Source organism: Suillus bovinus, assembly GCF_016758785.1.
Source record: "Suillus bovinus strain UH-Sbo-P2 chromosome Unknown EDB93scaffold_36, whole genome shotgun sequence".
Lineage (NCBI taxonomy): Eukaryota > Fungi > Basidiomycota > Agaricomycetes > Boletales > Suillaceae > Suillus > Suillus bovinus.
The window spans coordinates 46,815-73,335 of record NW_024542092.1 but is presented as its reverse complement, the minus strand read 5'-3'; the positions used below and the strand labels follow the sequence as shown (position 1 = coordinate 73,335).

At 46.3% G+C, this 26,521-nt stretch overlaps 6 protein-coding genes across 6 annotated transcripts; 5 read left to right on the top strand and 1 right to left on the bottom strand.

Moving 5' to 3' along the window:
• Positions 1-948: 948 nt before the first annotated feature.
• On the top strand, positions 949-4,604 carry EDB93DRAFT_1241161 (uncharacterized protein; the record flags this gene model as incomplete). Its single annotated transcript, XM_041451840.1, has 12 exons — positions 949-1,239; positions 1,286-1,531; positions 1,583-1,948; positions 1,998-2,191; positions 2,313-2,406; positions 2,468-2,616; positions 2,666-3,066; positions 3,119-3,295; positions 3,351-3,483; positions 3,534-4,219; positions 4,270-4,302; positions 4,324-4,604. 12 exons carry the CDS (start codon positions 949-951, stop codon positions 4,602-4,604), a joined length of 3,051 nt encoding a protein of 1,016 aa, XP_041306636.1.
• A 2,889-nt stretch (positions 4,605-7,493) lies between these two features.
• Positions 7,494-8,273, top strand: EDB93DRAFT_1251401 (uncharacterized protein; the record flags this gene model as incomplete). The annotated part of the gene is made up of 5 exons (XM_041453150.1): positions 7,494-7,655; positions 7,705-7,725; positions 7,798-7,899; positions 7,962-8,131; positions 8,189-8,273. The coding sequence occupies 5 exons, from the start codon at positions 7,494-7,496 to the stop codon at positions 8,271-8,273; spliced, it is 540 nt and encodes a 179-aa protein (XP_041306635.1).
• Positions 8,274-16,290: 8,017 nt separating this feature from the next.
• Positions 16,291-17,627, bottom strand: EDB93DRAFT_1151502 (uncharacterized protein). The gene has a single exon (XM_041449724.1). The coding sequence runs from the start codon at positions 17,337-17,339 to the stop codon at positions 16,569-16,571; it is 771 nt and encodes a 256-aa protein (XP_041306634.1). The 5' UTR covers positions 17,340-17,627; the 3' UTR covers positions 16,291-16,568.
• Positions 17,608-20,679, top strand: EDB93DRAFT_1321526 (pyridoxal phosphate-dependent transferase). Its single transcript, XM_041454939.1, has 5 exons — positions 17,608-18,010; positions 18,056-18,182; positions 18,243-18,351; positions 18,414-20,186; positions 20,246-20,679. Exons 1-5 carry the CDS (start codon positions 17,841-17,843, stop codon positions 20,464-20,466), a joined length of 2,400 nt encoding a protein of 799 aa, XP_041306633.1. The 5' UTR covers positions 17,608-17,840; the 3' UTR covers positions 20,467-20,679.
• EDB93DRAFT_1207510 (uncharacterized protein) lies at positions 20,646-22,337 on the top strand. Its single transcript, XM_041451003.1, has 5 exons — positions 20,646-20,906; positions 20,969-21,205; positions 21,268-21,703; positions 21,751-21,871; positions 21,920-22,337. The coding sequence occupies exons 1-5, from the start codon at positions 20,745-20,747 to the stop codon at positions 22,188-22,190; spliced, it is 1,227 nt and encodes a 408-aa protein (XP_041306632.1). The 5' UTR covers positions 20,646-20,744; the 3' UTR covers positions 22,191-22,337.
• On the top strand, positions 22,338-25,813 carry EDB93DRAFT_1151496 (kinase-like domain-containing protein). The gene is made up of 14 exons (XM_041449723.1): positions 22,338-22,511; positions 22,562-22,648; positions 22,698-22,799; positions 22,848-22,991; positions 23,049-23,169; positions 23,226-23,312; positions 23,364-23,444; positions 23,497-23,733; positions 23,790-24,071; positions 24,122-24,388; positions 24,439-25,036; positions 25,092-25,166; positions 25,218-25,232; positions 25,282-25,813. The coding sequence occupies exons 1-14, from the start codon at positions 22,375-22,377 to the stop codon at positions 25,653-25,655; spliced, it is 2,607 nt and encodes an 868-aa protein (XP_041306631.1). The 5' UTR covers positions 22,338-22,374; the 3' UTR covers positions 25,656-25,813.
• Positions 25,814-26,521: the final 708 nt, after the last annotated feature.

Genomic DNA, 26,521 nt, shown 5'->3' with positions numbered 1-26,521 from the left:
ATGTCACATAGACAATATTCATTATGTAAATGTGAGATACATGGCAAGCTGCAAAGCGTAACTACTACTAACTCCACGTTTCAAGTACTAAACACTGAACTTGAAGAACAGAATATTCAACCATCGTTTCAACATATTTAAGAAGATTGGACGTACATGATCACTTGGAATTGATATCCGTTGTGGTGTCAGTGCCTTCAGCGGGAGCGGCATTACTCGAAACTGCGGCCATGGCTGCCTCATATGCTTGAAGTCGTATCTGGTAGTCCTGCTCTGCTTCTTCCACAATGACTTCACGGAGCATGGTGCGGAACATTTCATTCTTCGCCGGATCGCTAACTAATAACTCTATAACGGCAATCACTACAAGCTTGACTAACAAGCGGGTGAGTGCTGGATTCTGTCAATGATGATCAATCTCACCACAGCAGGCAGGCATGCAAATTCGAGCTACTCGACTACCACATGGACCACAGATACTTTGAAGTGCAATGTCTGTGTGTCCACTCTGGAAGACATCCCCAACGTTATGCAGAGTATTGCTGTCAGGCGAGGGTGGAGGTGTATGTGTGGTAGACATATCAGGTGAGGGTGGAGGCATATGTGCGGTGTACATGTCAGGTGAGGGTGGAGGTGTAGTAGCGGTGGACATGTCTGAGGGTTTGATTTGGTTTGGTTCAAGTTCAACTATTTGATTATGGGCTTCAAACTATTTTAACAGGGTTCAGTGTGACTTCGGTGCATATATGCGAGGAGCCGAGTGGGCAATGAATCGACCAGGTACGTCCTGATATATTTACCTATCTACCAAACTGATCGTCAGATACCCTCTTTTGTACAGGCTTCTTTCTTGAAGTGCTACAACTCAAGGGAGGAGGGAACTTGCTCGCGGGAGTGAGTGTCTACTGGTAAGCTCTAGTATTATTTTCTCTGAAACGAGCCTTACTCATGTCAAGGAAAAGAAAATATGTGGTGTACCGCGATGAATCCGACTCAGACGACCATGCAACAACAGCCTATGCCAGGATGATAGCAGTGTCAGCCAGTGGCCGCAGACAAATCATTATACCTTGCTCCCCGACAAAATTCAAGGCGGGTGATGGGCTGGAAGACCAACTTGAGCCCCTGCAAATGGACAATTGGGAGCCAACCCTTGGCGATGACTTTGTATTCGACGACGAGATTGAGCCCCAACCTGTCATGGTGGTCAAGGTACCAGCAAAACGCTATGCAAAATCGGTGAGATTCCAACAAACTTTTGCTTCGCAAACTCAACTCTTTATAGGATGCACCTTTGCATGAATGGATGGGCGTCAACGAGCGTGTCGGATTCCGTGAAGAATATCTCCTTGAAGAGCTACGTCTGGAGGGCCGTGGTAGCTTAACAACAACACCATGCTCATGCAGCAATATCAATAATAATATTATACAAGAACACCTGTACCGCTGTGAAGATTGCTATGGACCAGAAATTTTGTGCAAGTCTTGTTGTTTATTAAAACATGCACGTCATCCTTTACATATCATTTATGTGAGTGTTTCGAAGTTCTGGTTGCATTACTAGTTTTTTGATGATGCGCAGAAATGGAATGGGACTTATTTTGAGCGTAGTTCCTTGGCCGACATGGGCCTTAGGGTTCAACTAGGACACGAAGGAATGCCATGTTTGCGTTCACAAAGAGGGCATATTTCTTTTGTCATGATTCACACCAATGCAATCCACCGAGTAAACATCGATTTCTGTGGGTGCCATCAACAAGTTTCTCATCGCCAGCAATTGTTATGTTGCGAATGGTATCCGGCCACGCCACATTTTCCTCAGAGTGCCTGCACAAGACGGGTTCTGGAGTTCTTTCTCATTTTGGCGTGGTCAAGCAAATTATCTGGCTACGAGTTCTACACTAGTCTCGAACGACTCACTGACAACACGGGTTTGAATGTACCTAAGGTATGTTATCACATGGTCTATGTCTTGCAAATGTTGACTGCAGTCACAGTCTCGGTATAAAGAATTTATGAGAATAGTTCGTCAATTTCACCATATCAAACTAATGAAGCGAGCTGGCCGTGGTAATATAACTGGTGGTATCTACGATACTGAGCCTGGTGCATTAGCCATCAAGTGTCCTGCTTGTCCGCAACCTGGCGTAAACCTGCCGGAGGACTGGGACAAAGTGGAGGGATCAATGAAGTAGGCTTTTTTTTTAATCCACTGCATTCATTAAATGTCCCCTTCCTCATAGATTTCTTTACTATTTGATTATCACTATGGATGCCAACTTCCACCTCAAGAATAGGAATTGAGCTTCCAGCATTGCTGATCCTGGGCTACACACGGGTCTTGCATACTTTGTTCCTGACAAATTTTACACAGAACACATACTCAAGAATGCAAGTCAAGCCGATGTAGGTTTTTTTAAAATTTTCACTCGCATTGCACAAAACTTACAGGAGACCTACCCATTAGATTAGTACTTGTTCGGGTTTCAAGACATTGGCACACGCTGAATCCAGGCACTCCAATGGGTTGCGATCGACTGGTGTTGGCTTATGTCTTTGCGCACACCATGAACTTGTTCGACCTCGAGGAGTTGGAGACCTTCAAAAGGGCGAAAGGTATCCTTGTTTAAATTATGTGTATTCAACTGTCTAACGATGAACTTAGATATGCTAATATGGATTTCATCTTCTTCTCATCCATCATGCCTCTCCTCCTCCTCACCGTTGTCATATCTTATGACATCGCTTGCCAGTGGAAGCTCAATCTCATGAAGAGAATGAATGAGCTCCCTGAACACCTTCGGATGCCAGCGGCTGTTGCCCTCGTGGCATTTATGTTTGGAATCCTGAAGTTTCACTGCCCTGTGCACAAGGAAAAATGTGCGATTCCGCATTCCTTGAACCTCATGCCAGGCGTAGGACGGACTGATGGCGAGGGAATTGAATGCAACTGGGCAGAGATGAATCGTGTCGCCAACAGCACGAAGGAAATGGGCACTGGTTATCGACATGATGTCCTCGATGACCATTTTGGACATCACAACTGGCGCAAGTATGCTGGACTAGGTACAATTTTTTTGTCTGCTCCCACCAATACAATGACTCATTCAATTTACAGGACTCTCACTACGGAAAAAACTGCTAAATGCTGTCAAGGAACAGGGTCGTCACCAATCGTTTTTGCGTGACTTTAATTTAGTGATTGACGATGTGCATCAAGGAGAATGGACTGCGATGATCGAGGCTTGGGAATGCGACAAATCAAGTCCGAATCCATACATGCACATCAAAATTAGTAAGGTCTATCTGTTATTTGGAATTTTTTGTTGAAGCTGACTATGGTTCAACAGGCCTTTCAGAAGCACAAATACATGCTAATCTTACGGACGATGAGAAGATTTCTATCAGTAATGGGTGTCAACTTCTGCACGAAGTTACTCCTAGTTCTTTCATCAATATGGGCCTGGTTCTGGAAGATGCACAGTAAGTTCTACTTCTGCAATATTCTGAGACACTCTTCTGATCATTTCCAGGCGACAAATCAAATATGATCTCACAAGATCTCTCAGTGCGAATGGGCATGCCGAACTTAACCAACGTCGGATCACACTACAACAACAGCTAGCCCGCTTTCGCATCATACAGCGGGTATATATGGTAGGCATCAAAGGCTGGATTGAAGAGCAAGACATGAACTCGTCTGAGGAAGTTGAGGATGAATCACTCTGGCTGCCGTTGACACTCCCTCCAAGTGATCGAGACTTACTATGTACCAACAATATTGCTCACATCGAGGCTGAGTTGCGCAAGGGACAGTGTTGCGATTCACTCGATAAGTTGCACAGGCAACTACATACTAAATCCCATTTTGTCAAGCACCGCAATCTCAATTTACGCGGACAACAAGCCAACACTTGCGCAAATTCCTCTCTCGCTCGGTTGAACAGCAAAATCAATGCTGCCACAGAAAAATACTGTCTCGCTTGGTCAGCATTGCTAAAACTGGTTGGGATCAGCGAGTTGGACAGGGAATTTCAATCCCTAGAGGCAAAGGACATTGTGGCACCTGTCGACACAGTGTCGGGTGTGAGGAGTACTACAGGAATGCGCGGAAGGAGAGACACATTGCGTGGATTAGGGCAGGGGTATCAGACGACATTGTGGATTTGGTCTGTTTTGGGAGTTCGCGATCACGAAAGTGATGCGGGTCTGAATGATGGTGAGTGCATTAATACATGTATCGACTCTCTATTCTGACCTTTACTGTAGTGTTGCATGTAGAATGGGCCAAGTCTTGTGCCCGTGCACAATGATGGAGTGAAGAGGTGTTACTCCTCAAGGAGGAAATGCGGCGAACACAACAATTTCTCGGATGGCATGCAGAACAGTGGCAATCTATCACTGACCTGTCACACAAGGACATGCAGATCATGGCTGGCGCCATCGCATATGCTCACAGGCAGGCTGCAGTTCAGCATGCACTACTGTCTCGTTTCACTTTTCTCTGGACCAATGGAGCTGCCGCGGACATCACAGCCGCTATGGATGAGTTGGCTGAAGATTTTGCCAGGGATGAGGTTAATTTTGATGATGATGAGGGGTAGGTATCTAGGGGCATATCATATTTGTTTAATTAGTCATCATGAATGAAATTTTTATGCCGAACCTACATTTAAATATGATTTTCAATGTGAATACCCATTAATACCCATTATAATATTTTTGACTGGCATGAACCAGCAGTGGGCGGCAGGGTGGCAAGAGCCATAGATTAGGTCAAAGTGTGCAACTGGTAATTGCCGTGAATCATGACAATTAGAAAGCTGGTAGTTGCCACTTTACTAGGTCTAATACTACAACTAGGCGTGGAGGTGACTCTACTAATTACTACTCGAAGTACGGGAAGTGAAGTGCCCTATCAGTAGCCAGCGAGCGAGATTATATCCTACTTCCGTGAGAGGCCGGAATCCATAGGCAAAACTAGTAGCGAGATAAGCAAGTCCGAACCTATGTAATAAGCCGCAAGGCGTGCAAGAATACAAGTATACATGTAATAAGCCGCAATGTGTGCTGCTTATACGTATTCCGAGGCTCCCGACAGGATGCCAATGGGATTGTTATCCATGTGTTATGACTGGGATAGTTCTGCTGTCGAAGGTCAAAGATAGACCGTTCAGTCGACAGTTCGTCGACCTTCCTAGTACAAGGAAGGTTGCTGGTTCAAGGGTTCACGCTGCATGAGCCGCGGCTTCTATGCAGGATCAGCGGCGAGTGGTTTTAGCACTTCTGCCTAGGCAGTGAGTGTTTTTAGCACTTCTACCGCAATCAAGAGTTCAGGCTAAGACAGTGAGTGACTGTCTTAGAATCAGGTATCAGGCTACAAGGGTGGAGACCTTGTAGATCAGGTTTCAAGGGGAAAACCCAGTAGATTAAGTTAAGGAATACAACTATGGTACATGGAGTTTATATAGGTAAAAGGGAGCGGTGCAGCCGCGACAAGAATGGTAACAAAGATAGGAAAAAGAGTACAACCTATCAAGATAGCAAAGATAGGTGAAACCGCCATGCAGCTCAAGATAGTATCTAAGTTACAATCAAGAAGAAGAGAAGTGCGGACAGCCCACTTGATAAGAGAATAGCCGAGTCTAGATGAGTCTAGAGTCGGCGGCATGGTTACAAGAAGGAAAAAATAGAATAGGAGTAAATGTTATTGTAACACCATGTAGCACTAAGACGTAGTCAACATATAGTTAGAATAAAGTAAAACGCACCAGCGAAGTCAAAAGGACGAGGATAGGACATGGTATGGTAACTTGCGAGGTTCAGATGGGTCTCAGAACACGAGAACTGCCTGCAGAAGGTTCGGACAAGTGCACGTGGCCTTCAGAAGGTCAAGGGAGGTCAGGGAATGGTATGAACATAGTGTTACAATAACATTTACTCCTATTTCATTTTTCTTTCTTGTAACCATGCCGCCGACTCTAGACTCATCTAGACTCGGCTATTCTCTTATCAAGGGGGCTGTCCACACTTCTCTTCTATCTTGATTGTAACATAGATACTATCTTGCGCCGCATGGCGGTTTCACCTATCTTTGCTATCTTGATAGGTTGTACTCTTTTCCTATCTCTGTTACCTTTCTTGTCGCGGCAACTCCGCTCCATTTTACCTATATAAACCCCATGTACCATAGATGTATTCCTTAACTTAATCTACTGGGTTTTCCCCTTGAAACCTGATCTACTAAGGTCTCCACCCTTAGTAGCCTGAACTCTGATTCTAAGACAGTCACTCACTGTCTTAGCCTGAAACCCTTGATTGCGGTAGAAGTGCTAAAACCACTCACCGCCTAGGCAGAAGTGCTAAAACCACTCACCGCTGATCCTGCATAGAAGCCGCGGCTTGTGCAGTAGGAACCACCAGAAACCTTCCTTGTATTAGGAAGGCCGACGAACTATTCGCCCGACAGGTCTATCTTGACTGGCAACAGCAGAACTATCCCAGTCGTAACACATAGGTATTGGATTGCTTGGTTTCAAGCCCAGCACCACAGCCATCGTTACACCGCCACACCTGCACCACTCATCAACTCACTGAGTCTATCAAGGAAGGTTGATCAGAACAGAGTGAGAGTGAAGCAGATGACAACAGCGACCGGACCAATTTTGATGGGGCCGATTTGAGTTCGAGCGACTTGGAAGACCCAAAATCTATTGCGAAAGCGCTATCAACAGAGGTTCGTCAGCTTAGTCATATCTAAATCTGAGTCACACATACCATCATGTGACAGATTCTGGGTTTCGTCTCAAGCACCAAGGCAAAGAACCAAGCAGTAGTAACTGTAAGTGTGCAAGCTGATATTAAATTTGAGCTAATCAATGAATAAAATTTCTTACTAGGTGAACAAGCAGTCCGCGCGCGCTCGCAAACGAGTCTCAGAGGTAAAAACATCCTGTGTCGAGGATTTGCTCTAATTTCCTGGATTTTCAGACACCTATGTGGGCGGATGACACCAGTGAATCAGAAAAGTCTCATGATGAATCGGCACCCAAGTCTGACTTAGATACTAGTACCTTTGTGAGTACATCGACTTCACTCCTTTTGCAAGTTGACATCATAAAGGTGAAGTCAGAGCAAGATTTGTCTGATGCCGAGCGCATGGGTAGTGAATCGTCTTCGTGCCACTCCGGATCTTCACATGCAAAGCTAGTCCTAACCGATAACAGGAAGGTGAAGATGACCGACCAGGATATCGCAACTCGAAAAGTGATTCAAGGTGGCATTCTCGAGGCAAAGGCATACATGATGTTTGTCAATGGCTACCCAGAATTGATAGAAAAAACTACCTTTTCACATGATGCGCTCCTGAAGTCAGCTCGTGATCGCAGTGCTATGTCTATTGAGATGGAGATCAAGAAGAATGATGCATACACATCAGCTCTTGCAAGCTTGGGGAGTTGACATCGCTTAAATGACTATACCCTCACCTAATAATGCATTTGCAGGTCGAAGCTCGTGTACCATTGTTTCGTGGTGATCTCAAGGACGACACTTGCAACCAAGTTACTGCCTACCTTTGTTTAGGATCTGATAGTGCTGCCTCTGCTAAACTTTTCATGGATAACCACAGTTACCACTATTCCATGCAGTTCGGCGTATGTTTTGAAGCCTTGGCTGTGTATTACACTAACTTATACATTACAGGACAATGATGTCCCGAAACCGGTGTGAAACAAACCTTACCAGGGTGATATCATGGTGCACCTTATGAAGGGTTGCTATTTCAATGGACCGAAGTCAGTTGGTGTCGTATTTGCACACAAATTTACTGAAATCGCAAAGAACAAAGCCGAATGGCCTGAGGTCTCGATCCCTATGGTCGCTTTGACCAGCACTTCGGTAATGTGTTCTGATATCCAATACTGTTATATTTCAAATCTTGACTGCAACCATCTATGTAGGTGTATGCGGCACTCTTTTGGAAGGCCCAGGGCTCTCCGCCTAAATTTAACTTCACAGGGAATCAGTTTAGCGAAGTCTACATGTTCCATGTGCAATTTCTCAAGGATCTGAAGAAGAACGCACCACAGAAATTCCACAAACTCATGGCGGACATTTTCGCTGCAATAGAGTATGTCTGATTTCTTTCTTTGACAGTTTAAACTCACCCCAAGTCTTTCGCTGGCAGTGGTCTCACGCATACCAAGAAGGCTGGTACAGATTCGAAAACTGATGCACTTGCGTTCCTTGATCTTGATGGGATGGATGAGTAGGTGTTTGATGGTGGTTTATGTCGCTGATCTTGAAGCTGTCCAATACAGTATATAATTCACGCTTTTCGTATCTCATAAAGCTAAAAAATCCACATCATCTACACTCTTTTTAATCAAATTTAATTGTTTTTGTGTATACAAGCTTGAACTAAGGGTGAACTAACTCACATAAGGGACCAGAACATTAGTACTAATTTGCGAAAACCTTGTGATAACTACGAGAAAGTTAGAAGGCAGTAAAAGAATTCTCATAAACCGCTGAAGTACACAATTATGGGTAATTTTGTCCAGTTAGATCTAAGTTAGCACGGGAGGTTTTCCCTGATGTTCTCCCACTTCTCTCTCCTCAGTAGGGTCAAAAAGTTCCTCAAGGGTTGGCAATTGACCGAAAATGTGATTGCATGCCTTGAGATCATTAACTGATTGCATAAGGTCAACTTCAATGGATGAAAGTTGGTCAGCTGCAACTTGCTGTGGATGTGTGGGATATGCTGTGGGCTTATCATGGGGTTTACACTTTGAGTTTAGGGACATTTTTGTGTATGATACTGTTGCAATTGCTCACTGGCTTCTATACATAGTTCAAAGGAACAATGCCACACAAGCAGAACAATACCTTTATATGTTACATTATGTCCCACCCTATCAATTTTGTACTTCATAATGCATACAAGTCATACAAAGGCTATGCATTATGCAATATGCAATATACATACAATTACATACGGAACATCGATGGGATCCTGAAAAGTCCATGCATTATGAGATTTATACATTATCACAATATGCATTATGAGCAAGTCTACTGTAGTAGGCCTGATCATCCTCTGTGATCACTTCCATCATTGAAGTAATGTACACAGCCTGTCAACATTGTCAACGTTGTTTGATGTCACGCAATTGTTTTTGTTCTAAACTAAATAATAAGATAAACCATATGGCTGAATATATGGTCCTCGGTAGCTGCAGTTAGTCGAGTCTGGAGCGCTCCTTAGATATATGCTAATGCAATGCCAGTGAGAAATCAAATCCGTTATGGAGCATCAGTACTTTGATAACAGATTTTGAGACCCAGAATCCCAGTGCCACAGCATATTGATATTGTTGTGCATTGGGCATATTTCATTGTAGCCTACTAAAACTGTACTATGGATATAAATCTTTCATTTGGTGGGTGTCAACAACACCCTAAACACGTTGTCAGAATCACTGACGATACTCTGAAGAGAGAAGGCCGAATATGATTTATTACAAGGTTGCAGCGGTAGAATAGATGAGATCAAAAGCAAGGAATAACGCCACAGGTAAGGCGTGACAAAATACTATGTTGAAGGTCCGCTAGTCTCGGAAACGCTCGGACCGCTAAGTTCATCACATTACCCCTTCCTCAGGTCGATGTCCTCATCAACAATTCTTCGAAACTTCTGCAATCTCCAATCATAAACTCCCTGAATATGAGGAATTGAATAGATCCAGTCTTCCCAGCATGGGATATGGATCATGAGTGGTTGGCGAGTCTTTTGACGGTCCAAAAAGGTTTGAAAAGCTTCATTCATTCCAAATTCAGTTCTTCAAATGCTGCTCCGGTTCCCAGGTACTCTCTTCTCTTGGTTGACCCTTCCACTTTACTAGATATTCTCGTCTTCCCCTTCTTTCGTGAGAATCCAAAACTTCTTCTATCTCGTATTCTGGTGTCCCTCCGAGGTCTACAGGCAGTGGTGGTGGTGGCTGTTGTTGTAATGGAGAGGTTGGTGGTGTATATGGGTGGAGGAGGGTAGTATGAAAGGTTGGATGAATTTGTTTCCATGTACGAGGTAAGTGTGACTTATAAGCGTGTTCCCCAACCTTTTGAAGAACTTTGAAAGGTCCAAATCGACGGTCATCAAGTTTCTTCAGTATACCAAATCTCCAGGTTGATAATATGGGGCTTCTTGATGATGTTCATCATAGTATCGCTTCATATCCTCAGCAGCACGAGCAAGGGCTAAAGTAGCCTCTTGGGCAAGAATATTCATTCATGAAGCAAAGGTGTTTGTGCTTTCGTTTTTGACGCTCGTTTGGGGTTCAATACCCTTGCGAGGATGATGTCCGTAATTAAGGAAGAATGGGGAATATCTGGTAAAGGTTTGTACTTTATCGTTATAATTGAATTGAGCGAGGGGTAACCATTCTGCCCAGTCATCCTGCTGATAATTGGTGAAGAGATGAAGGTACTGTTCAATCTCTTGGTTGATCCGCTCGGTCTGACCATCAGTTTGTGGGTGATAAGTGGTCGACAGATTGCTTCGAATTCCGAGTAGTTGATTAAGGTCCTGCATGAAATTGGAAGAGAATTGTGAGCCTCAATCACTAATGACTCGCTCTGGAACACCAAAATCTTGCCATACTCGGTCTCGATAAAGTTGTGCTAATCCTTTGGATGTGAGTTCTCCATTTGTTGGTGCGAGATGTACCATCTTAGATAACTGATCTACTACGACAAGAATTGCATCATTCCCTTGACTCCGAGGCAACTGGTGATGAGGTCCACCGATACAAACTGCCAATTACATTCTGGGATAGGATTAGGTGCCAAAAGTCTGAAAGGTTTGGCAGGAAAGGTTTTAGTACACTGACACTTTTCACAGCTATTCACATATCGAGTTACATCCATATGAACACGCGGCCACCAGTATGTTTGTAGAATGAGTTCTGTCGTCTTGAGACGTCCTGGGTGACCTGATACCGGAAGATCATGGTGATCATGGATGATACGATCTCGAAGGCATCGATCATTTGGTATGTACACACGATTCTTCCATAGTTTCAATCCTTCTTCTTCCTTCCAATCCCTTTCACCATTCCGAAGTGCTTCTTTCACAACCTTTTCTATCTTCTTCGGGTGTCATAAACCTTGGCAGATACACTTATTGTCGAGCCCCGCTTGACATAAGCTACCCGATTTGGACATAGGCGTTAAATCTTACTTGCCGAAGCTTCGCCAAGTAAGACCCCTAACCTTGGGCTAACCCAAGGACATCCTTGACCATTGACAACACACGCCCTGTTTGAGTGTTGCCAACAGATACTATCCAAGTTGTAACACCATCAGCATTGTATACAGGTATGGGACAAGGGAGGGACTCAAGATTAATCCCTTTTGCTCGAACAAATCCCTCATCAATGTAACACCCTGTTGCTCCACTATCGAGTAGAGCTGGAAGATCAAAGGTTTGTCTGTCGTCCAGTGTGCTGACAGTTATTGGAGTGATGACGGAATTTTGATTGATTCGACAAATCCAGGTTCAAGGATGTTTCAATTCCCTCAAAATATCTTTTTGAGTATTTGGGTCTGTCATTCAAAGTTGATGAAGCAACTCCCAATGTATCTCTGACGATCATTGATGGTTGGTCCACCGTTGCAACACTCTAAGCGCCTTCTCATCCTCATCTCCTAAATGCTCCTGAACCCATAGAAGTGAACCTTTTCTTTTTTTCTCTTCCACTTCTTTCTTTATCTCTTCTTGTCGTTCTTTCTTTTTCTTTTGTCTTTTTTTTCCTTTTTTGCTGATACTTTTGTTTTATTTTTTCTTTACGACATTGTTCGTCGGATGCTCGCAAGTCACAGTCACAGGATTTGTGATTGCCAGGCTCGTTAATTGTACACTCGACCAGTGAGATAGCATCCTTTACTCCCGGCTTTCCTGAAAACCCGTTGCACTTTGTCCCTCAGCTCCTTTCATTACAAACATCTCTGCAACTTCTTCCTTTTGTTACATAGATTGGCATAGTTTTGTGACCCTTCGATAACTTCGCGATAATTACATGGATGTTAAGAACAATATCGAGTTTATGTATATCTAGCTCTAATTTGTGATAGTCTATCTGACTTAGATGTATTTTGTCTATTTACATCTAAGTTGGCACGGGAGGTTTTCCCTGATGAATACCCTGCATTCGAACTTGAAGGTGGTGACAAAGCCATTGCAGATGAGGTTCGTCATGAAATTGCTGTTGCAAGTGGTGAAATCATTGAGATTGATTCTGACAATGACGACAATGATTCAGTGGCCACATCAATTACACAGACAAATCTTCTCTATTTGTGCTGGTAACTCAAAGTTGGATGCATGCAATATGGTGATCCACAGTTTTCACTCAACTTATCATCACAACTTTGTAAATTTCATGCTCAACTATAACGAGAAGAAATACTTAATGCTAGACAGACCTCTCTAGAACAAATTTTCACCATATAATTAGCAGATACTCTTAGCTCTAGGTAATTTGATGTCACACTTTTGGTGGAGGTCATATTGTGTCACGAAAATGTGACATACATGGTGTTGCATATTTCTCATAATGCATGAACTTTTGGTGGTCCTGACCATATGCATTATGAGCAAGTCTACTGTACTAATTTTTTAGCCAGTGACATAGGCAAAGCTCGCGCTCAGGCCTCAGGTCCACTACTTACTACTTCGCCCTGTGAACACATCTATCACACGTGAACATGCCATACTGTAGAGTTACAACCATAACTTTGTCACGTGTCCCACCCCACAATGAATCGAACCTATTTGATGTGATGGTCACACTAAATTTCGGGGAGCGAAGCTATTTTGTGACATGCGGTAAAACAGGTAAAATTGCTAACAAAAAAAAACAAAAATCGCTATGGACAAGTCAGTTGTGCGACCAAAAATCATTATATAGGGTGTTGGCTATGCATTTGCGCTGTCTTCTCCTGAAACAAAGCATCTCCTTGCTTTCCTCTCCCTCACCTGTGTTAGAAGCCTCAGCAACATGAGCATTTCCTGCAACCTCTGACTCATACACCTCCAACTCGTTGTGTGGGATAAGTAAGCCGTTCGGATCAACACTGTAACCAGCTGGTGGGTTCTGGCCACCGTCCACAATATGTTGTAAGATGGCCTCGACCGCCACATCACTTCTGTCTGAGGTGTCGGCATCGTCTGTGAATGCTGGTTCTTGATCTGTGTTCATGATGTCGTCTTGCTTGGCAAGTTTATATTGGCGAGTCGAAATCTTTGTCCAGAGGTCTGGCTCATTCTTCTGCATGTCCCGAAGTCATTGCAAGGCCTCGCGATTTGTAAGGCTGTCAAATGAGAGGTTGAACAATGGACCTGCACGGCAGGATGCAAAAGCCTAGAATATGCAGCCATTAGGACATTGTGATATTTAGTTAAAGGTAGAAACAAACCTGCTTAATAATTTCAGGTTTATTGATGGTGTGGTATCCATTAAGTAGCCACTGCACTGAACAATCATGCAGGGTGAGCAACGTCATATCGAACCGTAATGCAGATGGATTGTCTTGGTTCCTTCACAATAAAGTTAATGCTTTGTTTACAATATTCGGCATGTTGGGAGCACTTCACCGCCAGCTTGAAGGGACGTTGAACGCCAATGTCACATGGTTGTGCGATGCCTGTGCAGTTTCCAGGGACGAATCGATACTTGATCCACAGGTATGTGTCATTCAACCAAGTCCGAAAAGCGATGGACTTGTGAACCGACCAAACATCGAGCTGCAGAAGACATTCTTGATCTGGAGGTGCTCCTACAAGCTCCTTTTGGTGTGTCCAGTACGGCACCAAGATGTCCGAGACATAGCTACACATCAAGTCGAAAGTGGACCAATATGTGTCGGTGTTGGAGAAACAAAATTTGAATCCAAGTTCCTGAGCCTCCTTGTGCTGTGCTGATGTAGTTGCTGGGAGCAAGCACTTTGTCTTCCCACAATATATAATTTAGAAAAGCAAAGCATCGCCAGCTGCAGATATTCCAACGAGGGTAGTAAATGCTCACTTCTCATCTTGCCCAAGTACAGCAACCTGCTTTGAGCCCTTCACCTCATATGTTGAGGTGTTGGCGGGCTGGTAGATAACATTTGTTTGGTCAATGTTGACATAGAAGCAGGGATGAAAGATGGCACAATCACGAATGGTGAGTGCGAGCTGCAAGAACTGTTCAAGACAGCATTCATCGGCGTTTTCGGGGATTTTTTGTGCTGCACGAGTGGCACAACGAAATGACCAGCGAAGATGTTCAAACAGGAACTTCTTAACCCACGACTCTGTGCAGCGAAAGGTCGAGCCATCCTTTGCGATGTGGTCAAAGATATGGGGAATAGCATTTTGGAGATGTGCAATAATGAGGCCTCGGCAGCGTGTGATATCCAATGCAGTCCCAGCTTTGCGAAGCGTGCAGAGGTCCTTGATAATGACACTGATGACATTGGGATATGGAGTAAGGATGGATTTGCGGGTGATTGTGTCTTCTGGACGAGCACCATGTTTAGTGCGATCAAGAACTTTGTCAGTCTACCTTGGACGTGTGCCAGTACGATCAATCCATTGGCCAATGACCTGTGGAGTAAGTGCCTTGAATTTCACTGGGTCTAGCACCTTTACCTCCCTCTCGATCGATTTCGGAGACATGCCATATCCTACAATAAGCAGCGGCACGTAGGATTGTATCCCACAACAGTGGGCTCTGCCAGTTGACCCTCATAGCAGGCTCCAGCTTCTCGAGTTCATTTACGACCAACCTGGTCTGTTGGTCGTTCCTCCTGATGCTTTCACTTCAATTCACACCAGGGACGAGAGGCTTCTGCAACATTCAATGATGTAGCCTCTCCCTGATCGTGCAAAGCATCATTTAAGTTTTGAGCCTGTAGCACACGTTAAAAAATGGTACTATAACTAAACAAATTAATACATACTGCTTTCTCCCTTGCTCGTTGCTTTCTTTTCCATTCAGTGGCACCCTGATGTCTATGCTCAACACGTTCAAGCTCCTGCACATGCAGAAAATGACTGTCATGTTCGCAGCTGCTCGATCTCCCAGGCAAATGGGGTATTAACCTCCCTCAGATACTGTTCATGGGGTATCTTCCAGAAAAAGTTGAACAATCCCCCATTGGCGTCTTCATCTGGTGTATGGAGATCAAGATGTACCTTGGCCTCCATAGTAGACATGGTGGACTTGGATGATGACAAGTTCAACTCTGATGGATCAGGGTTGGCGGCGACAATGGGTATATTGGCCTGCATTATGACTCATTGTTCAGGGGTCGTCTGCTGTACTCTCGAGCCTGCAGCTGCCTGAACTCAATTCCAGTGCGTTCTTTTGGACTTTAGTCTTTGATTTTTCGAGTTACTAATTCAATACTTGCTGTTCATCATCAGTGTGGGCGTCTGACTCGTCACTCTCCAAAATCTCAATACACTCCTTTGTCTGGTTATCCACACACTTCGTGGATGATGCCGTGCTGGTGGTATGAGAGGGGTGCAATACCAACTGGTTTCCATGGCTTGTAGCACACGTCAACGACTCATGTGCAGGTGACTGAGGAGCCTTTTGACTACAATTGTTCGGTGAGTGATGAGTTGCTGTCACCTGACAAAATGATAACTCACCAGAGCTCAAGTGCTGTTTTCATTCAAGGAACCATTGCAGACAGACAGGATCCTTCTCCGACATCTTGCTCAACATGGGCAAAGGTATGCAGAAAGTTGTGTATAAGGAGAAAATCTGCCTGACTCAATTTCAAAGATAGTAGGCCTCCTTCTTGTCCCCAACCAAAGATGGCATGAACGGGAGCATGAAGCTCCTCCCAGTGGTCTGCAGAATGCTGGAGCGTCAGCAAGTGTACCATATGTCAGTAAACATAGCTACATGGTGAATTCCAGCGTCTGTTTAGGAAAACCAGGCAACTAAGTTGGTCAGTGTACTAATATTAGCATGGATTCACGGCCTCTCGAGGCGCTACCAATGGACATGGGGTATGCGCTACAGGCTTGGGAGGCGCACTTTTAGGAGCATAGGATGGGTAATTTCGAGGACTTGCAAGGCACTACCGGTGGACATGCAATATAGGGAGCAGTCGGGGTCCTCCCATGGCAGAGGGCAACAACGTGAGGATCTGTGGTCCATGTCACCACCAAAAGGAAGAGAGAAGATTGTTGCACCGAGTCGGGTTGCGACTTGAACATTTGGTCGGGGCGAAGCTAATTTGGATAGGTCACACGTCACAAGGGCCTACAAAGCTGCGAAGCTAAGTGTGACATGGTCACACCCAAAAGGGCGCGAAGCTACAACTCTACAGTATGACCTAATTCTCCACAGTTATAGCATTTCATCGGCCCAATATGTCCACGTGCTCAGTCCAAGTCCATAGGTTCACCACGTCCTGGAAAGGTATGTCCACCCCTGGTGTTGACATGCCCTGTGCCCGTTTGACCCCATGCCCATGCCAGTGGTCCCTGATGCCCCCACATTCGGATAGCCTCATCCTCCCGGCAAATTTCCAGGCCTAATCCACCCTGGTCCTGCTCGTCCTTCACCAAATCTCCTTCCGCTCGTAACTTCTCCCATATCAACTCTTTCATTAGCTCTCTTATTCCTATCATATCTTTTTGCGTAGTCCCTCCAGGCCAACAGGGTCCAGTCTACCTGTGGTGCTGCTACAATAGCATCGAAAGTTGGTTTGTTGAGGTTCTGCTGTAGGACATCGAGCAGAGCCTCTGCAGGTTGCTTGGGACTCTTCTTCAGCGTGTGGAGTTTAACTTGAGCAGCTCGCATTTTGTTCGGGTCATCGAATACTTCTTTCAACTTCCTCTCAAACACCGCCCAGTCGGCGAATGTTATGGTTCCTTCCCTCGACTTCATCGTAATATTGGTCACCCAGGTTCCTGCGAAACCTTTCTTCATAAAGGATAGGGCGGTGACAATTTTCATCTGATCATTAGCATATACAGCTGGTTTGCCAGAGAACAACAGGTAGAGTTGACTCATAAAGGTGTCGAATGTGTCATATTTCCCGTCGTAAGCATCTGGTTCGGCAACCGACGCTTTAGGAGGTGCAGTGGGCTGTGGCTGTGTCACCTGCGGTGCTGGTGCAACTGGTGCAGGTTGAGCCAAAATCTGGGTTACCGCCTGTCCAAAATCCTGTTGGCCCTGTACAAGCTGTGTAAGGAGTTGGAATAGGACTCCAGTTTCTCCTTCATTTGGAGAAGACATGTTTTGGTCAGAGTCGAGTGTGTTATTGGTGGTGGACATAATAGGGGCTGGTGTGCGAAGAGAAATTTGGTAGTAGTGATTGCTTTTGATCTAATGTCAACAGCACCCTAAACCCATTGTCAGAATCGCTGACGATACTCTGAAGAGAGAAGGCTGAATATGATTTATTACAAGGTTGCGGCGGTAGAATAGATGAGATCACAAGCAAGGAATAACGCCACAGGTAAGGCGTGACAAAATACTATGTTGAAGGGTCCGCTAGTCTCGGAAACGCTCGGACCGCTAAGTTCATCACAGTGGGATGGTTGAACAATTCCTTCTCGCCGCATTGATTGATGCTGAAAGAGGGCGACCTGTAGCATGCACGCACTATTTTTTTTCAACTCTACTTGACAGTATGCAAGATACAATATATCCGAGTCATTGTCACGTAAGTAGCAGTGTGTGACTTCACATCATGATGAACCTCACAGAGGGCCGTGCTAACTCCGACACTGGGCCGGGAAACGATCGCGTTCGACCCCTCGCAATTGCCATGAAATGAGCCATCTCTACAAACATCTTCGAATCCACCAAGTATTCGGAGCGAACACAGATGTTGGAAAGACCATCATCACTACTGCTCTCGTTCGGTCTTCGGCGCTTAACAGCAATCGCGTTTTTTATCTTAAGCCGGTGAGCACTGGTGCACCGCAGGATGCGGATGATGAGTACGTGTTTTTCATCGCCCAGAACGCGCCACTGAATTATGCTAGACATGTAAAACGCCATGCGGGGCCGCAAAAGCATCTACTGGACGCTCATTGCTTGTTCCGCTATGAAGACCCCGTTAGTCCGCATCTTGCTGTCAGGATGGCTTCTCAGACTCAGGATGGACTCAAAGTGAGTGGCTGTTGGTGTGGCATATGATGAACTGATGTTGAAACTTGGGACAACTTGAAGATTTCGGCACCTTCGGATGAAACGTTCGTCGGCTCTGTTGCAGAGCATATTAGAAAGCGGGCTAGGGTTGCAAGTGGGCCGGGTCATATGTATGTGGAGACTGCTGGAGGTGAGCACTACTTCGACGCGTTTCTTCAATTTATAACACTTCATGCCAACTGATTCGTTCAGGCGTCCACAGCCCAACGCTCTCCGGAACAACCCAACTAGACGCCTATCGCCCCCTCTTCCTCCCCACCATACTAATCGGAGACTCCAGACTCGGTGGTATATCATCAACTATCTCATCATTCGAGTCCCTCCTCCTCCGTGGATACATCGTAGATGCGATCCTTTTATTCCGGGACGAATACTACAGGAATTATGAATACTTGACGCAGTATTTTGCAGAACGGGGGACGCACGTCACTGCTCTTGATCCTCCTCCCCCGCGCCTCGACTCTGCAGAGAACGTCGCGAATACAGAGAAATACTACTCGGATCTCGTCCCAGACACCCTTCAAGGCGATATTTTCACTGCACTCGAACATCTAAACAAGTGTCACGCCAGACGTATCGAAGAACTAGACTCGATGCCTCGTCGTACGCTCGACGCGATCTGGTGGCCGTTCGTACAACACGGGTTGGTCAAGACCGAGAAGGACGTTTCGGTCATCGACAGCGCGTGGTCAGATTTCTTTAGCATTTATGACGCTTCCGGGAAAACTTCACCTTCGCAGCCAAAATCGCTCCTGCAACCCCAACTGGACGGGTCCGCTTCATGGTGGACCCAAGCTGTCGGACATGCACATCCGACACTGGCGCTTGCTGTCGCGAACGCAGCCGGACGTTACGGCCATGTTATGTTTCCGCAGGCAACTCATATGCCTGCTCTGAAGCTTGCTGAACGCCTCCTGCAAGGACCGGGCAAAGGCTGGGCTTCCCGCGTATTTTTCTCAGATAACGGATCTACTGGAATGGAGGTTGCGCTTAAAATGGCTTTACGATCGTTCGTCGTCAGCTCTGGACTCGAGTTGAGTTCGCCGGAGAAGAAGAATTTGAGGGTTGTTGGACTGAGGGGGAGTTATCATGGAGACACGATTGGGGCTATGGATGCTTGTGAGGAGGGAGTTTATACTTGTGAATGGCACGAAGCGAAGGGTTATTGGTTTGAGCCGCCCACTGTGTCTATTCGGCAAGGCCGAGTCGCTGTTTCGCTTCCTCCAGCTCTGTCGTCTCTCACCAGTGATCAGCGGACGGTCGAAGGATTTGAAACACTCTCTAATATCTATAATGTTAAGCAGCGTCTCAAATCTCCGCTTGCAAAACACTACAGGCAATACCTAGATAAACACATGCGTAGCCTCCAGGCAGACAACACCCGAAACCTCGCAGCACTATTAATCGAACCCATCGTAATGGGCGCAGGAGGAATGATATTTGTAGATCCATTATTCCAACGCATCATGGTCGACGTCGTCCGCGACCCCGCCTTTTTCCCTACACCTCTGCCAGTCATATTCGACGAAGTCTTTGTGGGGCTATACCGCCTAGGATTCGAAAGCGCAGGCCCTCTACTCGGCATCTACCCCGACATCTCAGTAAATGCTAAGATTCTCACCGGCGGTGTATTGCCTTTGGCAGTAATACTCGCGTCCGACCGTATCTTTTCGGCGTTCAAGAGCGAGAGCAAAGCGGACGCGTTGTTGCACGGACATAGCTATACAGCGCATGCTGTTGGATGTCAGGTTGCGAATGCGACGCTTGATTTGGTTGATAGGTTGGCGGAGAGTGATCTGTGGGTGGGGGCAATTAGTAAATGGATGCCTGAAGGAGCGTCTGCAACGAGAGCGTGGAGTTTCTGGGATCCGGAGTTCATCACTTCGATATCTTGCCTGGATATCGTTGAGGAAGCAATGGCGTTGGGAACCGTGCTTGCTATCAAGTTCAAGGATGATGATGCAGGTAATATCGATCCTGTTATATTTTGTTGTTTAGATTGCTCATGTAACTTGGTGATGCAGGTTATGCATCGCATTCAGCTCAGACTCTGCTCCAGAGCTTGCGATTACCACTGGATGATGGATCTATGTCTGCGGCCCCTGGAGGTGCACCTTTTGGGGTGCATTATAGGACGCTGGGTAACGTGGCGTACTTCATGAGTAGCTTGAATACTCCACGTGTGACTATCGAGGCGCTAGAGGATCGGTTATGGAAGCTTGTGTCTAGTGTACAGCGTTCGTAGCTTCAAGTTAATGCGTCACTCTCCCCTGGTCAGACCGCATGGTCGTTCCTTTTTGATTATGGTGACAGTGGTACTTGGGTTGTGATCTGACAATCGATTGAAATATATGTACGTGCAAGCTTGAAGCACTTATGGTGGCCCAGACTTACGACACGGCTGCCACCGTGTACGTTATAGTTGGCTGATATATGACTCGAATAGGTTCTTAGACTATAAAATTTTGATTATCAAAAGTTACTGTACCTTTCAGGTACCTTTCCATCTTCTCTCCAGTCAAAATGGCCTCCATCGCATCTCGTTCAGCCTCAGCCCTCCGCGCTGCTTCTCGCCGTGCACCCCGTGCCGGTACAAAAATTGCAGCCAAGCCTGCACAGATTGCGTCCTACTCGTTGCTTGCTCGCCAGGCTTTAACAGGCAGTTCGCGCAAATCCACTCTGCAGGTGAATAAAAATTCACCGTGATGACTGAATAAGCTCCGACGCCCAAAAACCATTAATCACAGGCTGCTCGAGGTGTAAAGACGCTTAACTTTGCTGGCACCGAGGAAGTTGTGTACGAGCGGAGCGACTGGCCTCTCGCGAAACTCCAGGACTACTTCAAGAATGATACCCTCGCCCTTATTGGCTATGGTTCTCAGGGCCACGGTCAAGGCTTGAACGCTCGTGACAACGGCCTCAATGTTATTGTTGGTGTCCGTAAAGATGGCGAGAGTTGGCAGCAGGCTAAGGAGGATGGCTGGGTATGTTCATATCGACTTGTTAGGCCGCAAGCATCTCATGTAACACATCAATGTATCATTAGGTTCCCGGAGAAACACTTTTCTCCATCGAGGAAGCCATCAACCGCGGCACGATCATCATGAACCTTCTCTCTGATGCTGCACAATCACAAACGTGGCCTACCATTGCACCTATGATCACCAAGGGCAAGACTCTCTACTTCTCGCATGGTTTCTCTGTTGTATACAAGGAAGACACAAAGGTTATACCCCCCAAGGATGTTGATGTTATCTTAGTCGCACCCAAAGGATCTGGCCGTACCGTACGCACCCTCTTCAAGGAGGGTCGTGGAATCAACTCCAGTGTAGCCGTCTTCCAGGACGTCACTGGTAAGGCCATGGAAAAGGCCGTTGCTATTGGTGTCGCTGTCGGATCAGGATACATGTACGAGACTACCTTCGAGAAGGAGGTTTACTCCGACCTCTATGGTGAACGTGGTGTGCTCATGGGTGCCATCCGTATGTGTTCTCACGCCGCAAGTTATTCTCAACTGATTATTTATTAGAGGGTCTGTTCTGCGCGCAGTACAAGGTGCTCCGTGCCAACGGCCACTCTCCTTCAGAAGCTTTCAATGAAACCGTCGAGGAGGCCACTCAATCCCTGTACCCTCTGGTTGGACAGAAGGGGTGAGTGTATGTTTTGTCATCGCGTATCATTTCCCTCATGGTTTATAGCATGGATTACATGTACAACGCCTGCTCCACAACAGCTCGCCGCGGTGCGCTTGATTGGGCACCCATTTTTGAGAAGACCAACACGCCGATCTTTGAGCAGTTGTACGAGAGCGTGCGAAATGGTACGGAGACCCGCAAGTCTCTCGAATTCAATGGCCGCTCGACGTACCGCCAAGATCTTGCCAAAGAGCTGAAGGAGATTGACGACCAGGAGATTTGGCGTGCGGGCAAGGTTGTGCGGTCGCTGCGTCCCGATTACAAGCCTGAATAGATCAGCTTATGGTTGGAGCGGAGCAGCTTTAACTCGACTTGCTTATTTATCTTTGTCACGAAAAGCACCCAAGGTGGTGCAATGTACAGACATGATTCATGAATAAACGTTGCGACTGATTAGTCGATGCTCTAATTATGATTGAATATTGAGCGCTTGAGCTGTGTTAGTCACGTGATGTTTGATGCATTCGCTTACCTTAGATCCTCTACTACATAGTACTTACGTCACAGTACTTCGTTTCTTCATGGACAAGGACAACCGAGACGACTTCACTTTCGCAAAGCTCTCTGATCTCAAGCTTCCTGTCACTTTTCGCATGTACGCATTATTACTCATTTTGCAGGCTACTTGCCCACACTCAGCACCAGTTCTCAGTTAGAGGGATCAATACCACAACCATCTGTTTCAGAGCTACTCGAGAACCCAGAACTGAGACTTCACGGTTCACAATCTTCGTGCGTTTTCCTCTGATATTTAGCTTCTCTATATTGATGCGAATTTCAGGGCTTTTTCAGACCTCTATGTCTCCTGCCAGCTGCTGGCGGATAACAAGCCGCTGACCATACCCTTCCGCACTTCCTTCAAAGCTTTCAAGAACAACTACACGTACGCCTTATTTCACCCTTATTTATATTGAGCTCACTACTTATACAGATGGAACGAATGGATAACGTTACCCATTCGGTACTGCGACCTCCCATTAAGTTCGCAAATAACATTTACTGTATGGGATATTGGGGCTCCACGCACAGCGGTGCCTGTCGGTGGCTCAACGTTTAGGATGTTTGGAAAGAAATGGTTCGTCAGGTATATTTGCATTACATTGCAATGCTTATCATACGGTCACTGCGTCAGGACTTTGCGCCGGGGAAAACACCGCTTATTGCTTTGGGCAGGTCAAGAAGCGGACGGCTCCATGCAGACCAAAACTCCCAGTAAACTCGGCAGTAGGGATGAAATGGGTCGTTTAGAGAAGGTGCGGCGATATCCCAGTGCTCTGGTACGCTCGCTCATTGCTTGTCTTTCCCTCAGCTCGTGAAGAAATACGAACGTGGCGATTTGCCAAAGTCAGATTGGTTAGACAACATGGCTTTCAGAAAGATGGAAGAGATACATGCTGTAAGTCCTTTACAATTAAATACAAATGCAAACACTTAAAGAGGACTGAAGGCGGAGACAGAGAAATCAGAGAATATGTACCTTTATGTCGACCTTCCACGATTCGACTTTCCCGTGATATTTAGCGAAGCTGTTAGTGTCCCTTTCTTGCACGTAGCTTCCTTGACGTTTTGACTTTTTGTAGGAGGCCCAGAATCAGGCAACGATACCATTCGCACCTCCAGCTGCAGGTCAGACACCTGTCACACCTGTACTTCCCAGTCATTTTGCTACAGATTCACACCTCTGGGCCATCCTTGACCCCGAGATTGCACGTGAAAACCCCGTGGAAGACAAGCATCGCCGGCTCGTACGGAGTCACCGAAGTAGTCCGTACGACAGAGAGCTCAAACCAAATGCCAAGCTCAGAGATGAACTTAATGTGCGCAAAATATTAAGTCGTTATGCATCGTTGACTTCCTCACACGCTGTTTTTAGGAAATACTCAATTATGCACCCTCCCAACCTCTTAACTCCGAGGAGAAAGACCTCATCTGGAAGTTTCGTTTCTACCTCGCACGGGACAAGCGCGGGCTTACCAAATTCCTCAAATCTGTCACTTGGCGCGATCCTTCGGAAGTGAAGCAAGCAGTGGAGGAGCTACTGCCAATGTGGACAGAGGTCGATACGGATGATGCATTGGAGCTCCTCGGACCAGGGACCGTAGACTCGAGAGTAAGAGCGTTTGCAGTACGACAGCTTAACCGTGCCGATGATGAAGTCAAACATTTCTTTTGCCTACGTGATCGCGCCACTGATGATCTTAGCAGGAGCTTCTATTGTATCTCTTGCAACTCGTACAGGCGCTCAAGTTTGAAAGTGCCGCTAGCGAACAGCGCTCGAGTCGATCCACAACAAGTGCAATATCTTATGACGATAGCGGGCTGACAGACTTTTTGATCGCACGTGGAGTACAAAACCATATACTAGGTAACCGGTTGTATTGGTATCTCATAGTAGAAGTAGAGTTGGAGGATAGGGTCGTAGCGAAAATGTACGGGCGGGTGGTGTTCAAGTTTCTGAGCAAGATTTTGGAGGTATTGGATTCTTCCCTGCGTTCACCCTCACTGATGAAACGGTTTCTTAGTCTGAGAATGGTAGTGAACGCCGCGAGCTCATGCGACGCCAAGGCATCCTCGTCGAGACCCTCGCCAAACGAGCCAAGGAACTGCGCACTTCTAAAGACCCACGACCCAAAAAAATCGAGAAACTCCGCTCCTTCATCAACGACTCCAAGAATGGGCTCGTCAACATTCCTCCTCTGCCTCTGCCGCTAAACGCACGCATGGAGATTACGGGCATCAACGCCGAGAAGTCTTCAGTCTTCAAGTCGAATCTCTACCCCTTCTTGTTATATTTCCAGTGTTCTGACGGCACGGAGTATCCTGTGATTTTCAAAGATGGCGATGACATGCGCCAGGATCAGCTTGTCCTCCAGTTGTTCACACTCATGGATCAGTTGCTCAGGAAGGAAAATTTGGATTTGAAGCTCATTCCTTATGATGTGCTGGCGACTGGGCCGTTGCAGGGCATGGCACAGTTTATCCCCAGCAAGACTATCGCGGCGATTATCAGTGAGAATGGGACGCTCTTAAACTATTTGAGAGCGAATAACCCGGATGAGGGTAGCGTTGGAACGTATGGGGTCGAGCCGAGTGTTATCGATACATTTGTGCGCAGCTGTGGTGAGTCTTGTTCTGCGATCCTGGCTGGGGGATGTGCGCTAAGCCTTGATAACAGCTGGATACTGCGTTGTGACATACCTGCTGGGCGTGGGCGATCGGCATTTAGACAACCTTCTACTAACACCGGATGGTAAGTAAAATTATGACCAGAAGGATTCAGTTTTTAATATTGCCTCCACAGGTCACTTTTTCCATGGTCAGTGTAACTTTGTCTGTATATTTCGTACTGCTGACATTTAATGCAGTCGATTTTGGGTATATCCTCGGCCGGGACCCGAAGCCGTTTCCTCCTCCTGTCAAAGTTTGCAAAGAGATGGTTGACGGCATGGGCGGAGCCCAATCAACCCACTACGCGCGATTCAAAAACTACTGCTTTACCGCATTTACGATTCTCCGCAAAAGCGCCAACCTGATTCTCAACTTGGTAGCGCTCATGGTGGACGCAAACATTCCAGACATCAAGCATCGCGACGTGCATGAGCAGATCCAGGAGAAGTTCCGGTTGGACTTGACGGAGGAGGAGGCGATCAAGCATTTTGAGGCGTTGTTGAACGAGACGTCATATTTCACGGTTGTGCTGGATCGGATCCATGATTTAGCCCAGTATTGGAGGAGTTGAGTGGGTGAACATCAGAGAACCATAATTTGCTACAGAGTGCTCTGTAGCACCCTGTCACACTCTGTAGCGTAATCCACCCCGTGGATATGTTATTTGTGCTGGTACTGTGCTTGTGCTTTTATTATGAGTATTTGTTGCAGCATTGCAGGAGGTATCGGATTTCGTAGTTTTGACAATTCATTGACCGAGTTATTTGTGTGACCGTTGAAATTTCAAATTTCAAACTCCGGTGTGAGACGGCTCATCAAACCTTAGGAAGGTACATGATGGTGCTGATTCATGCACTTCTTGCCCTTCGCTGGCCCATCTGTAGGGTAGTTGTCCAACTTGGACTCGGTCAGTGCTTCCAGTGAAATCGTGATGCTTAATGAAGGTTACTATGTGGCAACATTTTGCTACATGCAGCCCAGATCCAGCATCGTCTACTTGCATGGATCCGAAATATTCCAGTATTAGGTACCGAAACAGTCTCAATGTCAAAGACAATTAATGTACCTTATGGTGCGCAGTCCTCGTGATTGGATTATAGATAAAGGCCAACCTTGCGGCAAAGCTCGGTTCCGCCTGCCTGCCTCTGTCAGCCAAACCGTACGCTGCCCCGGTGGGTCATGGCCACTGGATGCCACTGGCCGGATCGTTTTTTCGCGATTGCAGTCGTGCAACAGGACTTGTACTCCCCTGCAGTAGCAAGGAGGCAGTGGTTAGCTAGCGATCGCGCCCCGCTGAACGCTTCTGGCGCGGGCTACGCTTCCCTGTCAGTTCGCTCAATCAATTGAGGAGTCCCTGGGGTCGGGTCACTCGGATGCTATAGCCGAACAAGGAGCAGTCCTACTGGGGATATCTGTAGTGACTGACGAGCAAAGCCT